The 14,634-nt window shown below is 41.1% G+C and overlaps 1 protein-coding gene across 1 annotated transcript in view; it reads left to right on the top strand.

The window, feature by feature from the left end:
* Window positions 1–14,634, top strand: part of Ten-m (teneurin transmembrane protein Ten-m) — a 557,921-nt gene that overhangs the window by 138,269 nt on the left and 405,018 nt on the right. The window contains exon 2 of the mRNA XM_076375489.1: window positions 12,487–12,571. Coding sequence (XP_076231604.1) covers window positions 12,556–12,571 — 16 coding nt within the window. The 5' untranslated portion in view covers window positions 12,487–12,555. The remainder of the gene's footprint in view (window positions 1–12,486; window positions 12,572–14,634) is intronic.

The following is a 14,634-nucleotide window of genomic DNA, read 5'->3' on the forward strand; positions in this document are numbered from 1 at the left end:
ATACCGACCTTTTTCCCTTGCCTTTTTGTCTATTTCGTGTACAGAGGAAGCGCACACCTCCCGCAACGTTTCGTGGAAATGTTTTCATTCATCAAAAGTCATAGGCGCTATCCACTGACGCTGACTTTCTGGGTCAGGATGAAATGAGTTTGCGTAACTCTGTGAATAATGAAATGTCCTCGATCGACTATTGGGCAAAGTTGACGCATTGGCAATTGTCTGGCTAATGCATACTGCACGTAACGTTCTCACGCCAGGTAGTTGTCTTCGTCAGAGAGAGGAAATTGTTTGTACGAAGATAGAATTGCTGCCAATTGTTTTCGCCTAATGAATGTATTTCGTATACCATTTATCGAATGAAAAGATTACAGTAAAATACAAGTTCATTGAAAAATTCACTGTGTTTTGTTAATTGTTCTAGTTGCTATGAGTCATAGATGTAAACAGTGGTCTTTGATAAATAATCACTGAAATATCAGTATTTGAACTTCTTTTTCAGAAATAGGGATTCTTGGAATTGATAAAGAATAATAAGATATGTTGAACCGAATATAAGTCGAAGTATTTGATTGCATTAATGTCAACTTATCGTTAGAACATCATCGATTTTCCGTAAATGGTTATTTGGCATCCAGATAATAGCGCACATTGTGTCTCGCATTCTTAACAAATGGAATTTAACACACCGCGCCGTGGAAATTAATGTCCCGTCATTTGATCAAATCGGAATTATCATTGAATTGACTATCGTCGGAACACGTATCCGACAGGAGTATATTATTGGATCAATCGATTCGACACTGAAGTCAATAAATGACATAGTTTGTAACACCAGCGATGTGCGATTAATAATTACCATTAATTAGCGAATCGTGTTGCGCGCTAGCGATGGAGAGAATTTGTGATAAAAGCAAAATGGACTGTAGATCCTTATTTGATGTATTACAACGATTGCACCCTACTAAGCTGATTTTCGGTCATCATCCTTTTTAATTGGTATCACCTATATATTTTATACCCCATTCATCATAGCCTATCATATTTTTAAATTATTCTTCAAAACGATTGTCCATCAAATATGTTTGTCTTAGAAATTGAAATATTTATTACATTACTATATCTATACATTGGTCTGAATGGAAATTAATTTATTGTTACGAAATAAATCCTGGCCACAGTTGTGGCAATTTCAGCAATACTCAGTTTGAATTAACAGAGCAGAATGTATTTCCTCAGAAAATCTGTTTTTCTCATTTCCACTGGACGATATATTCCCCTAAATCGTTTGCAACACGAATGCCACCCTTTTGTCCTGGTACCGGGTGCGCGACGCCGCTCCAACACCTTGACTCCGTCGAAACGCCGATTTCCAGGCGCACGGGGACACGGCTGGTCGTCAAGCGGAATACTAATTCGGGATCGCAGATTTACAGGTTCTTAATTTCGTAGGCAGCTTTATAAATTGGAACAGCGTGGCGCGTTTCCGTGTTGAACGCCAATGCAACGACTTCGCTACCCTCTATCCCTCTCTCTCTCCTCCGTTTCTCCTTTGTCCGCTATCCTCAGCCCCTCGCGCTCGTCCTGCATAGTCAAGAATACTAACGACACGGCAGTAGACTAATAAAAATTGTAACGACGGTTCGTGAGCAAAGTAGAAGCGTGCGCCAGGGGAACCTCTTTCGCAGCCAGCGTCAACCATTTGTCTTTTCCTCTTTCCTGCAATTTCATATCTGTAATCTTTTTCTCGCTGCAATTGAAATCTCAGGTCCTTCCACTTCCTGCGATTCCTCGGTTCTTCCACTTACCAGCCCCTCTTGATCCTTAATATTTTCGATGTTTTCCTGGAAAGAAAAAGGACGCAATACTTTCTTTCATAATACATCCCTGAGTTTTAGGTCGGTTTCCTGGTCGATTCGTTGTTCGAGGGATGGAATTAACGGGTCACTAGCGCGACGAGTGGGCACGACGATGAAATTGATTAGATTCCACTCGTTTAATATAACAGTGCTTTTAAGTGCTATTAAAAGCGTGCTGAAAATTAGCACACCGCGAACTCACGGTTTAACCTTGTTACAGGTGCCTCGTTGTGTATCAGAAAGCGACCCTTATACGCGATCGCGTATTTGTCGTTGGCTTGCGATCGTCTCTACCTGAATTTTTCATTACTATTTTCATAGAACTGAAAAGTTATTAGGAGTTGTTGCTATTGAAGTACAAGAAAACGTAATAGAAGAGTACTACAGAAATGTAGAAAGTAGAACTCACGAAAGTCCTTAGATAAATATTTCCAAGGGTCCGTTTCCATTCTTTGTTTTAAGTCGTGTTCCATTCAAATGCAAAGAAAAACTGTGTGACGTTAGCAATAACGCAGCTCGTTCGTTTCTCCACTTGTTTCATTTTGAATTGTTGCCGCCACGGTCACGTAAATTCGAAGGCTTACATTATTCCACAGAGTTATGCTTATAACGTACATAAACTGTTTTTTAAATCTTTTACGTGCGTGCTTCCATTTCCTTTCTTTTTTGCTGGAAAATGAAGCACATAGGAAACTGTACAAAGTCACGGTCAAACGATTTATGCATAGACGTTACTTTCCATGAAAACTTTCGCAATCTCGTTCAACCGTGCAGTGTAGGTTACCTGGGATCATGTAATATCAAGTTACCTCGTTAAATTGGAAGGGTTCGGTGGGTTACTTCCTCCTACTTAGAAATTATTCCTTAACTTGCATTACCGAAAATAGTTTCGTAGAACTGCCATTTACTCTACATGTATAACTTATTCTAGAACCTTACAAGTAATTATTATACGTAAACGATACAGCCTTGCAGACCAGAATAATATGTCTCTCCATCATTTCTCTGTAGATCTTCTTGGTACATCGCTCGAAATTTCTCTGGGATTTAAACGAAGAAACGTCACATAAGCCCCATCAAATAGCATAGCCATTATGGGAACAGAGTGGTCTCCTCCAGCCAAGGACCACCCTATAATTCTGGCAGTTGAAGTGACTCGAAAAGTTGTATCTCATCGACGTCGTTTATTATTCACGGACCTGGTGCACAAATATCCTGGAAATCTTTGTTACTCGGCTTAACGGAGGAACGATTTCGCTACGCTTGCTCAATTATTTCAGGGCGCTCGCGAGTATACATGCGTACGTTGCGGAGTGATGGATGACGAGCTGAGAAACCCTCTCTTCAGTTTGCTCCTTCCCTTTCTCTCTCACCCTCCGTTTGCCCGTGATAGGTCCCTCTTCTACAACCCCCCATGTACCCTTGCGTGACTCTCCCTTGCCACGGGAGATGCCGGTTGAATAATTACCCCCACGGTGTACTAAACTCCAACCCTGGCTACGTGAAATCCGAGCACTGAATTCGCCAGACCGCGGCGCGGTACTTTAAGGTTAGACCGCGCAGGTGCTTTAAGGGCGAGCTTCTAATTAATACGTCGGCAGCGACGGCTTCTGGTCAGGTCGCCAAATTTTGCTGCGTTAATTCAAAGAGGACCTTTGCGCCCGAGCGAAGGCTCAACAATCAAAGGACGAAGAATTCGTGCCGACTGCCAGACGTTGGCCTTTTCTCCTTTAGAGGACAATATCTCGGAATATTCAAACCTTGTAAGGAACGTTTCTGGATATTTAAAGCTTAAGAAATATGCATCGGATGTATTCAGAGTGTTGTGAAAGCTGGAAGTATGTCTGGATGAGGATCTGTCTTTTTGGGTGGAAATATTGAGACGAGTTATTTTTTAGGGTGATGTGACTATCTAGTGAACGATAGTTGGTAATCGTTTTTGGGGTGGATTGTTTCTTGCAGGAATAGTAGTAGAGTATGATGGTTGGAAATAGCATACATAGCTGTTAGTTTGTAATTTTCATTCTTCTTGGAATTGCAGATTGGAGATAGGAGTACAGAAAGGTGGGCTATTGTGGTATACTCTTTACAAACAGCAATCAATAATTTATTTTTGTATTACTTAGTAAGTGGAGAACGTATTGTATCTATGAAATTTTAAGAAAACAAAGCTCTTGGAAAGTCCTGCAATCCACAGACTCTCCATCTTCATCTCTTAAATTTTCAAATTTTTAAATATTCATATTTTCAAATATTCAAATTTTCAAATATTCAAATATTCAAATATTCAAATATTCAAATTTTCAAATTTTCAAATTACAAAGTTCACAAATTTTTAAATATTCAAAGTCTTTACATACATTTGCCCCACTTTTCCGAATTCCAATTTCTTGGAGTTCTTTATTTGAACTAAGAACGACTATACCTTGCTAAAATAGTTGGGCGTTTCATAATTCCCAAGTGACGAAATAGATCTTCTAAGAAAAGACCGCAAGGATTGCGGATTGAAACTACGGCAACCGACAACGTTAAACGGGGATATTTCGAGTGTATGATTAAACCGTGATGGACAGTGATGCATCCGCAAATACGGTAAGTCCCGATTCCACTTTCGCGGACAAACGTCGGAGTCGAGCAAGCAAGGATCAATAGCTGAGGGCCGAATTGTATAGCGATCAGAACCAATCGGTAGTCGGTGGCGTCGACCGCGTCCTGTTACTAGGGGAGTTTCAACTTCGAAATTCGATTTTGCGTGGGAGCCTTTTTTCAATCAGCGTTATCGGCCAGTTGGCAACCCTATCGGTCGTAGGGGACGAGTAACAAGGTAGAGTAGTAGGGAGGGGCGAAGAAGAGGCCGATTGTAGTAGAAGAGACGGGAAACAGAGAGAGGAGCAAGGCTGGATCCTCGACGTATAAAACCGAATAGCGTTGAGCCTGCTCTGCTTCTGTCCGTTGGTTTCTTTGAGATCGAGAAGCGGGTGGCTGCCTCACGAGTAACCGCTGAACCTTCGAGACTTTAAGTCTCGGCACGTCGCCGATGAATGGCCTGACGAGACTCCGCGAGACTTTGTGAGACAATCGCTGGGGAAATCTGGGGACCCGCTGATCTACCCTTCGTCCTCGTCTGGCCTCATCCTTCTGCCTCTTCAGAGACGCCTTTCGATGTACTCTTACGCTCTGTCTTCCCTTGTTTCATCCCTCGCACCACGCTCCTGGTCTCGTGTGCGTCCAGCTGCTGGCATTTAATCGTGCGAACGGCCCACGATTAAATTTCTCCGCCCGTCCTGAGAATTGCCTTCGGTCACTGGACCGTGAAAATACTGCGACTCGTCCGCGAAAATGACGACCAGCTTGCGCCGTGTTTCTTGCTTCACGCGCGACGATTCCTTCCTGAAGAAGTCCATGCACGTAAGCAATCCTTTACACTTGAGGAAGTTATTCAGATAAACATTGTCGGGGGTGCTGCAGTGAATTGGAGAGAATTATGGTTGAAAGAATTATGCAAAAGTTATTAAGAATATGTTGCCTTGATCGAACTTGAGAAACTTTAACTGTTTGAAACATGGCGAGGTTCAAAGTCTCCCACCTTTTTAATACTTAAATATGCATGATGGAATATTTGTTGTACTACTTTGAAAAATGAAAAGTATTTGAAGCAGTCTAATAATTTCTTAATAATTAAAATAGACTTACTTTGTTAAATTTTGCAAGAATAAAAATTCTATGCAACTTGGGTCTGTTTATTTTCTATTCAGCGGCTCAGCAACAAAGATTCTGAAAGTGATATCGACAACTGCTCCCTAGCACCGTTCTAATTATTCCACGAAGTGGACGTGAGTGAGAATAAAGACATTACGTATACCTCGAAATGATTGAATATGCGACAGAGTGAATTAGTGGTGGCGTTGAATTAAATATAAGACGCTTCAGGGGACGGATCTTGGACGGTAGTCGCTATTAATGTCACCAACCCTAACCACGGGTCATGGATATCGTTGGAAGGGTGCATTCTAAATCAGGTATGCCTTTCGGTACAGCCGTACGCCCCTAACGCGATGAGATAATAAAACTGCATCCACGGGCATAATTTCCCAAAATCTATCACGATCAATCTGGGGACGATTCGACATAATGTGAAGTCTGGCACGGTATAATTTTCAGGCATAAATGATATGCGTGCGCGCTAAATTATTACAGAACGGAAATTGCGAGGAATAAATGCGCGTGATTGAAAGCGACTGATTTAAATAGTTTAATATGTATTAGGCTATAAATACCCCGTCGAAAAAATGCACGCGTTACGTGCTTCTAATGAAAGTTATAGGTACTTGTGATGCATCATATGATGAAGATTTATGGCATCAATAATTGCAGTCGGTGATGTTCCAAAACTTTCGTTTTTGGAAATTTGTAGAAGATGATAAAGTGAAATGTACGACACCACGATTAGAGCATGGGAAATTTTTTGAGTATGAAGTATTGGATATCAATCATTTTAAAGCGACGTCGAGAATTTCGTACTTGCGAGATTGGATATCCTATTCCTTCGAATTTTTTGGTTCCTCGAGCAATTTTAATTTACGATGGAATACTATTATTTCGCAAGTATTCCAGGATCCTCTAAGCTGCTCCTTGAGAATTTTTCATCTGTTCGGCTCTCGTACCGGCGGCGCACTCTCCGTTTCCTCAATATTTCTTTCCATTAGGATCGCTAATCGTTTTATCATCTCAAGATTAATGGGATCAACGGGGCGCTTTTAATTTCTGTCGTCAAGAATCCACTGCTTACGTCAGCTCCTTCGTCTGCAGAGGGAAATGAAATTCTCGTTTCATATCTGAGATTGAAAATCCTTCTTTTTTCCCCGAGTGTAACAGAAATGCTTATCTCTCGACGAAATATATCGAGACATAGATGAAAATAAAAGTACATCCATGATGTTATTGAAGAATTTCGCAAAATTCTAGGTAAAACCGATTTTACTAACAAATATTGATCATTTAATGTAGATACTAATTATTCGTGTTCTATTTAAATAATAACATATGCTTGCTAAATATAAATGATCAATATCTGTTTCAATACAGCTTCACTACCTTGTTTGCAATGATAAATTACGTTAACTCTGAAATGTCGTAACTATAAAGAATTATAAAATACCTATTTATCTTTTAATACGTGAATTCGAATCCAAAAATTAGACTAGACTTTTGGACACTAGATTTCTACACTATAAATGGCTTAATTTCAAACTCCGTCTTGCTCCACAATTAATCATGCCCTTCTAAACTAAAAATACATCCGCCTCGTTAACTCGATATACATATAACGTTCGAACATTCTACCATCATTCACTTTTTAATTCTCACGCAGAAAATCCTGGCATTAGTCGAAGAAATGGCGCACCTAATGAGTTAATTGACGTGCCACTGTCCATTCGCTGGGTCCTCCATAAAGCTTTTCTACCGCGACCGTCCGACTCATTGCAACACAAACGACATAAAGAGCGAACTCTGACGAATTTCATACAACTTGTATCATCCCCCGAGCGGAATCGTAAAGGGTTCGCGACCAGCGCTGGCGCACCCACACTCGCGCGATTTTACGACTCTCGCTCGTAGATGATCTCGCGGTTACTTAACGATGCGGTCGGCTTTTGTGGCTGCAATGAGTCACGAGTGCACATGTGCGGACCAACACGCCGGTTACCGCTAATAAAGCGTCGCTCCGCCAGACAATCGCTGCCGAAGACGAAACAGGAACTGCAGAAATTAAATTACGAATTATGGACAGAACGACTGAAAATACAGGCGACGCGACTGCCGCTCGGGCCAAGGTGGCAGGAGAATTTTACGATCAACGGAGTTGCTTCCCTGTCGAGGATGGGCTCGAGTTCGAGACAGGGGAGGACTAGTTCGCGAGACGACCCTCCCTTGTTTCTTTCCGCTCATGAGAAAGTCTCGCTGCACTTCCCTATCCCTCTCCACTTCTTCCTTTTTCGCTCCCGGATACGACGCCTTTTCGGACTTTGGCGGAAAGTTCTCGGCAATTTTCGACACTTTCTGCGTTCCCTCGACTACGAGAGACACGACCCAGAAAGAGAACGTACCCGTCCCTTTGACGAATCGCCGATGTGTAATTCGGTGAAAGCCTAGATGGCAATTGTAGGGAGGGTGGATCAGATAGCTTAATTTAGTCGACGGGTGCGGTAAGTGGACTCGTGTGGCACAGCCTGACCATAAAAGAAGCAGGATTCAAATCTGCTAGGAATCTGTTACTGTTCAGTGTTAGAGAAACGTAGCAGTGTATTTTAAAACTGAAATATGAAAGTTCCGTGTCTCTGTTTTATAATAGTGCATAAGTTTAGAGAGTTGGGATGGATAAAGTGAAGTCGGGCGGAAAATCTCGAGATGAAACGACTACAAAATTATGTTGCAAATAAATATATCATGTGAACGAAGCTCAATAGTCCCGCCAAGGAAGATTTATTGAGGTGGTGCACACAGCTGGTCCAAACTATTAATCATACATTATAGTCAGCTCGCGTTCTTTTAGTCGGCGTTCGTGTCAAAGTATTAATAAATTCTTGAGTGCGTCATCGGTGCTTCAAAAAAATAGGCAACATCGAACCTAATGGAACTAGTTCTATATTCAAAAGACGAGAATAAGGCTCCTGCATGCAAGTTGGAACACAGTTGAAACCTGCTGAAATTCTCCAACGTTCCTAAGCATGAGCAAACATTTCTTCACCGCTCTGAACACGAGACACCGTCGATATCCCCAGTGAAATCCTCAGGATAATTTGCTCGCCAACTCCGCAAATAAGGGCAGACAATGCGGCCTGCACGATAGAACTCAGCGGTGCTCAACCTTAATGTCCAACAGTGTTGGTCGTTAGGTCAATGCACCAACATCAGCCAAGTATTAACCTGAAATGAGCGTATAATGGCCATGTCGGGGATTTGATGCTACGATCCAGGATCGGATCGTATGCCGCTTACCACCATGCATGGTGCAAGGTATTGAGTTTACATTATAATACGCTTCCAGCATCGTTAAAATTAAGCGGTATATCGATATGCGCAGTCAAGCCCTATATAGGTGTCGCGAAAGCAGAGGTGAACTTTGAATGAAGGATGAAAGCCCTGACACGCGACTGTGAAAAAAGTTTATGTCATTCGTGAAATGAGCTAGACACTCCTGCTATAGATAAGTATGGAAATTACTGGTCCATAAGTGTTTCAACCACTATGGAATTTGGCTTGGTTCATTCCTCCATTTTAATGAACATTTTCTGAAATTAATTGTTATCAGTGACTGCTATTGGTGTTGAGAAAAACTGATACAGGTTATGGGATATACTCTGATGAGTAGTTAATTCATTTAATGTTTCTTCTTGAGCTTCCTTTCAGACAACTTGTAGGTAAATAAGTGTACAGTAGTTTTGTCAAGTATCGACACTCTTTTAACACTTTCTCTCTAGGTCAATTTTTAGATGGCATAAAATTGAATACCTTTCAGTAATTGTTTCCTAGGTGACGATTTCTGCATTACAACGTCAATATTACAGTTCTCAGCTATGAAATAAGAGTTTTGAAAGAAATCGTCTAGCAACTTGCCAACACAGGATAACTCAAGCATGGCGGTGGGAACGAAAAAGGAACGAGAATTTAACGAGGATTCGTGACAATTGAATCCCGGTTGCCTTTTCAGTTTTCACCTTTCGCCTTTCACCTTACACCCTTATTGCAGGCCATAGAGGAGCAATTCAAGGAGCAACTCGCATCTAGAAAGGGTTCAAAGAGCGAACCCTGGCCAATTCTTCTTTTCTCTCTTCAATTTCCTTCCCAGCTAGACCCGCTTACGCACGTACGGACCTCGCACACACACGTACACAAATGCACACACACAGGGACGTGCGCACGCGTCGATCTTTCGCCGGTTCCTAACGTGGTCTTGATTCTTAAAATTCCCGATGCAAGTCTACGGGCGCGGCCCCGCGGCAATATTGGAAAACCTATCGATGCTTTCTCATCTACTCGTTGGCATTCAATAGAACCGGACGAAATATTCGGACGCAATTTCTTTATGATAATTCAATTTTTCCCGTGCTCGTGACCATCTCGCCTCTGCGATTCCACTTGAACGGAGGAGAGTCTGTCGACTGGCCTACACGAAGCCTACATACCTGACGTACCGACTCCCAACTTCATCGAACCTTTTATCCTGCAAATGGCCGAACCTTATTCGCCCATGTTGCCACGAACAGCCGCCTCGCCGAAGAATCCTATCCACCTTTCGTGAATTCATTTCGAAGACTACCCTTGCGGCTGGACAAGATCTGGACTCGCTCCCTTTCGGGTTCCTCCATGGAAATTCATCGACTCGTGCCTCCAGGCAAGGAAATTTATCCTACGAGATATTCTAAACGTTCGCCATAAGAAATGCTTTTAACATGTGCGATCTAGAGCTCTATAGAATACCTCTGTGGTAGTAGCACTGGCATTTGGCAATAGTAACTTTGGTAGTAGTACTAGTTTGGTGAGAGTTGCTATAGCTGTCGATTTGAGTCAACAGTTATAGCGTTAGATAAGTTCGCGGAGAAGCGATAGTAAGAAATAGATCTATACTTTGCACGTTTCGCTGCATAAATGCTTTTACTCGGTTTTCCAGGAGAAATCGCCTCCTCGCAGATCGTATCACGTTTCAGCGAACGTTCTTTCATAATCCATCTCGTATCAATTTATCTCCAGCGTATTGAATCGCATCCATAAGTGCTCTCTCCCTCCTCTTACTTTTTCTGCTTCCCCAAGTTCTCCGTTATACCCTTATGTCTTAGGACGACGCACGTTATCCGATTATTTCGGCTAACGTTTTCCGTCGCGACGCAAAACGCGCAGTTCGATTACTACCCGGCTCCAAATGTATTTTCCTAAGTGGTATTTACTCAGACGACTTTGTCCACTTTCCTCTAATTGTCTTTCTATACGTCATCCTTCTTTAGATAGACAGCAGCTGGATATCTCCAAACAACTCCTAATCAGGGATCCAAGGATCTGAATGACTGTTGTTGGGAACTTGGAGACAGCTTAATGCAGTGTACACATCTCACTCACAATACATTATAGACTATAGCATCGTATAGTCGAAGGATTGTACAAACACATATCTCTCCTTTGATTTCAAAATAATTAAAAAAAAAATCTTGGATAATTGAAGAGTGATCCTATAACAGAAAATACCTCCACATTTTTATATCTTTACTTCTAAGTAAAAAACTAAGCTATTTTGTTGAGTAAATCAGTAATTCCTAGCATGTTAAGAACACTTCAGAATTCTCGATTTAAATGAAAGAAAAGAATTGAGTTTCTAGGTCTCTGGTGTGACGATTAAAAAAAAAACTAAGGCAACTTAACGTCACAGGTTGAAATCAGAAACACGGCTATATCGTACAGTAAGCGAACACTACAGCAGCGTGAAACGAATAAAACGACCCGATACGTAGCGGTTATTAGAGGTAACGTTCCAATTCGTTTCATAATTTGCTAATTAGCTCGCCAGATGGACATGTCGTTTGCGGTAGTATTGGCTTAGTTAGCCAATAAGTCCTTCTCGTATATTGCCACCGCTAAGGGGGTTTAACGGGTCTGCGTAACCACCCTCGTGGGTACTTCGATTTTCCAATCGGCGTTGGAGACGGGTGGAAGGCAAGACGGACATAGAAGAAAGGGAGGGGAACAGCTGATCAATAGAGCCGGAGATTGAAGATGATGTAAACAATAATGTTCTTTGATAAATATAAACATTATCAACAATACCTACAAACATTGTTATGCTTTATAAGTGAATTAGATTGTAGTTTGTAACGTTAGGAAAAGGTGGCACAGAATTTTATGCTGTTTCACGCGTCAGAAACTGTTCAGAAGAAAGGCATTAAATTAGTTGAATAGATACATAGGCACAGATGTATTATACAATATACAGAGTGTTCCCGGGTAAACAGTCAAACTTTAAATACGAATTTAGAATCGTAAAAGAAAAAGCAAATTTTAGTTAGTTTACTCTACCAAAGTATTCAGTGAATTAACAGTTACTTAATAATAGTTACAGAACAAACAGCAACATATTCGTAACTTCCGATCTTCAAACCAGAGATATTTCAATGCTATCCTTTCCTAACTCTTAATAACTTTAAAAGTAAATATCTCTTGAAGGAAGAACTTGCGAGCACACTTCCAAAGGAAAAATTTGTTTGTTTCTCTGTTCTAAACTCATATCTAAAGTTTGACCGTTTAACCCGGGAATACCCTCTATATACATAGCGTTCCATTTCAAGTTTCACGTGCAATTATCTTCCAACCTGTAGCTGGATTAAAAAAATGTTTCAAATAAAACTTACTTTATTTCAGGAGGAGGATAGAGGACAGGTGAGCATTTTAAGACAGTCACAAATCTCCTCTAGATGGACAAACTTCCGAGACTTTAAGAGATTTTCGAGATTCCCTGCGAAACTTTAGATGAAACACCCTGTATATAAAAAGAAACCTGAACTTAACAATAGAGTTAACGAATGTTGCTTCCTGAATCAAGTATAAACTACCGTCCCTAACAGCGGAACGAATTTTGTTGCAGGTGGTAGCGTGTATTCGTGTGATCGGGACTCCGACCAGGAGTAGCCATCGAGGTACATGAAAGAGGGACATGAACTACTCTCAAGGTAAGCACCACAAATTTGATCCCGGAATTTCGATTCGGCTGGGTTTACAATTTCCATTCAATCCGTCGGAATGCGCCGTTGATACGGCCGCGGTGTGTACACACGCCACGTAGGACAGTGACGGTGTGTACGCGGAAAATTCACCGAAGGTTTGTCGCCGGACCGATCTCGTACCGGAGCTGGCGCAGCTCGGTCTGAAACAGTTCGGAAATTCACTCAACTAATCAAATCCCGCTAAAACCGCTAAACAAGTTAGGTTAGCAATCTACGTGCTCCGAATGGCAACTCCCGAACTGCTCTGCGGCTGCGAAGCGCGAAAACGCTCGCGACTGCTTCCGCAATCCGCACGCCTTTCCCCTCCACCTACGGGGATCCCTTAACGAGAAGAAACGACTCGAAGCAGACGTGTCCGAATTCTATCCACAGGACAAATGTATAGGGTGTCTTGCTAGCGATTCACATCTTCTAGATAGACTCGGCATTATTGGAATTTGGGGATAGAAGTTCTTTCTGCTTTACTGTTTTAAGGTGGGATTTCCTATGTTCATCTTCATTTTCGAGTTTGGACGTTAATCTGGATATATCGAGTATTTGACTGTAGGTATGTATATATAAGTAGAGGATATTGAAGTTTAGGTTTCAGTGATAAAGAAGTATTTAATTGTACTATGGTATATTGTGTAGTGTTTAATTTAGTTTTGTTGGGAGCAGCAAATATGTTTCCTTGTATTATTTTAGAATAGTTCTTATGGTTAGAGTATTTATTGGATTAGTTTGAACTGAATAAAATCGACTTTGATTGAACGTGATAACGGCACGAAATAATTATTTATCACGACTTTCTATTGTCGTGGCGGATTTTAGTTCTCGTTGTTTATCAGAAAATTTCACGGATCGGACGCAATTAATGAAATAATACGTGTTAATAATTCGTTCGACATATTTCAGTGTTTATTCCGTATTTATTAATAGCAGAGTTTAATCAAAATGAATCATATTATAACGTCACGTCTTGAAACGTACCTGTACATATATTCACATACCCTCGCATAGGCATTTCTTCCAATACAGCTGTATAAATTAATCATTGAAAAACAGCACAACTATGTACATACATAATATTTTACCCTGATGAATTTTTATTTAATACAAATTTTTATTAAAGCATTTAATAAAAAGATTTACTTCTGCGTCCATCAGAATAATGAATTTTTGAAAATATTTATGCTAACGAGGAGTTAATCACACTTCTCGCTAAATACCAGCACTTGACTCAGGCTTACTTAATAATAATTCCTAATGCATTTCGGTAACATTTTAAGACATAGTCCACCTAAAACATTTAAGCTGTTAATAACCAATCAACAAGATAACAGACCGAAATTTTAAATATTCTCCATTAATAGCGACCAATTGTGACAGTAACATGTCTCCGAAAATATCTGACTGCTCTCACCGACAATCCTTGTACAGCTCCCGAAGAATTTAATTCCGCTTGGAAAGCCATTATGTAAAAGACTAGCGGTGTACCCGACCGTTATATACGCAAGTAAAAGGTCTGCCGAAGGCATCTATGTAAATCGAACGAGTTTTTAATTGTAAGAGCATCGCATATATATATGTCCTTTTGGATCGTCAGGGTCACTTGGTCCCGAGGGTGAAAAGACACGTGTGCATCTGACCCGTCAAGATGTCAGGAGAAACCTGACCCTCCACTATCCCCCTAATTGTTCTCATATTTGACAGGCGACGTTATCTTGCTTACCTGTTCAAGATGGACAGCCCACGTACGCAGCTTCTCTTAATGTGTACGCGTCTTTATGGACATTCACATGCAAATAGCGCGTTGTGTATTATGCATATCGCTGGGAGGCCAATTCAAATCGCTACGCAATGAATTCTGTGTCGTTCTTTGCTTTGTCGAGCCCTGACTCTCGTTCTGTTGGCCACTTTGTGGGGATATTAGATGGTCGAGGATAAAAATGGAAATTAATTCGATCCTCTAAGAAACAGACACAGGATGTGTGAATATGCAATTTTGGCTGTAAATTATTGTTAACGTA

The sequence above is a fragment of the Calliopsis andreniformis genome, chromosome 3, assembly GCF_051401765.1.
Source record: "Calliopsis andreniformis isolate RMS-2024a chromosome 3, iyCalAndr_principal, whole genome shotgun sequence".
Taxonomy (NCBI): Eukaryota; Metazoa; Arthropoda; class Insecta; order Hymenoptera; family Andrenidae; genus Calliopsis; species Calliopsis andreniformis.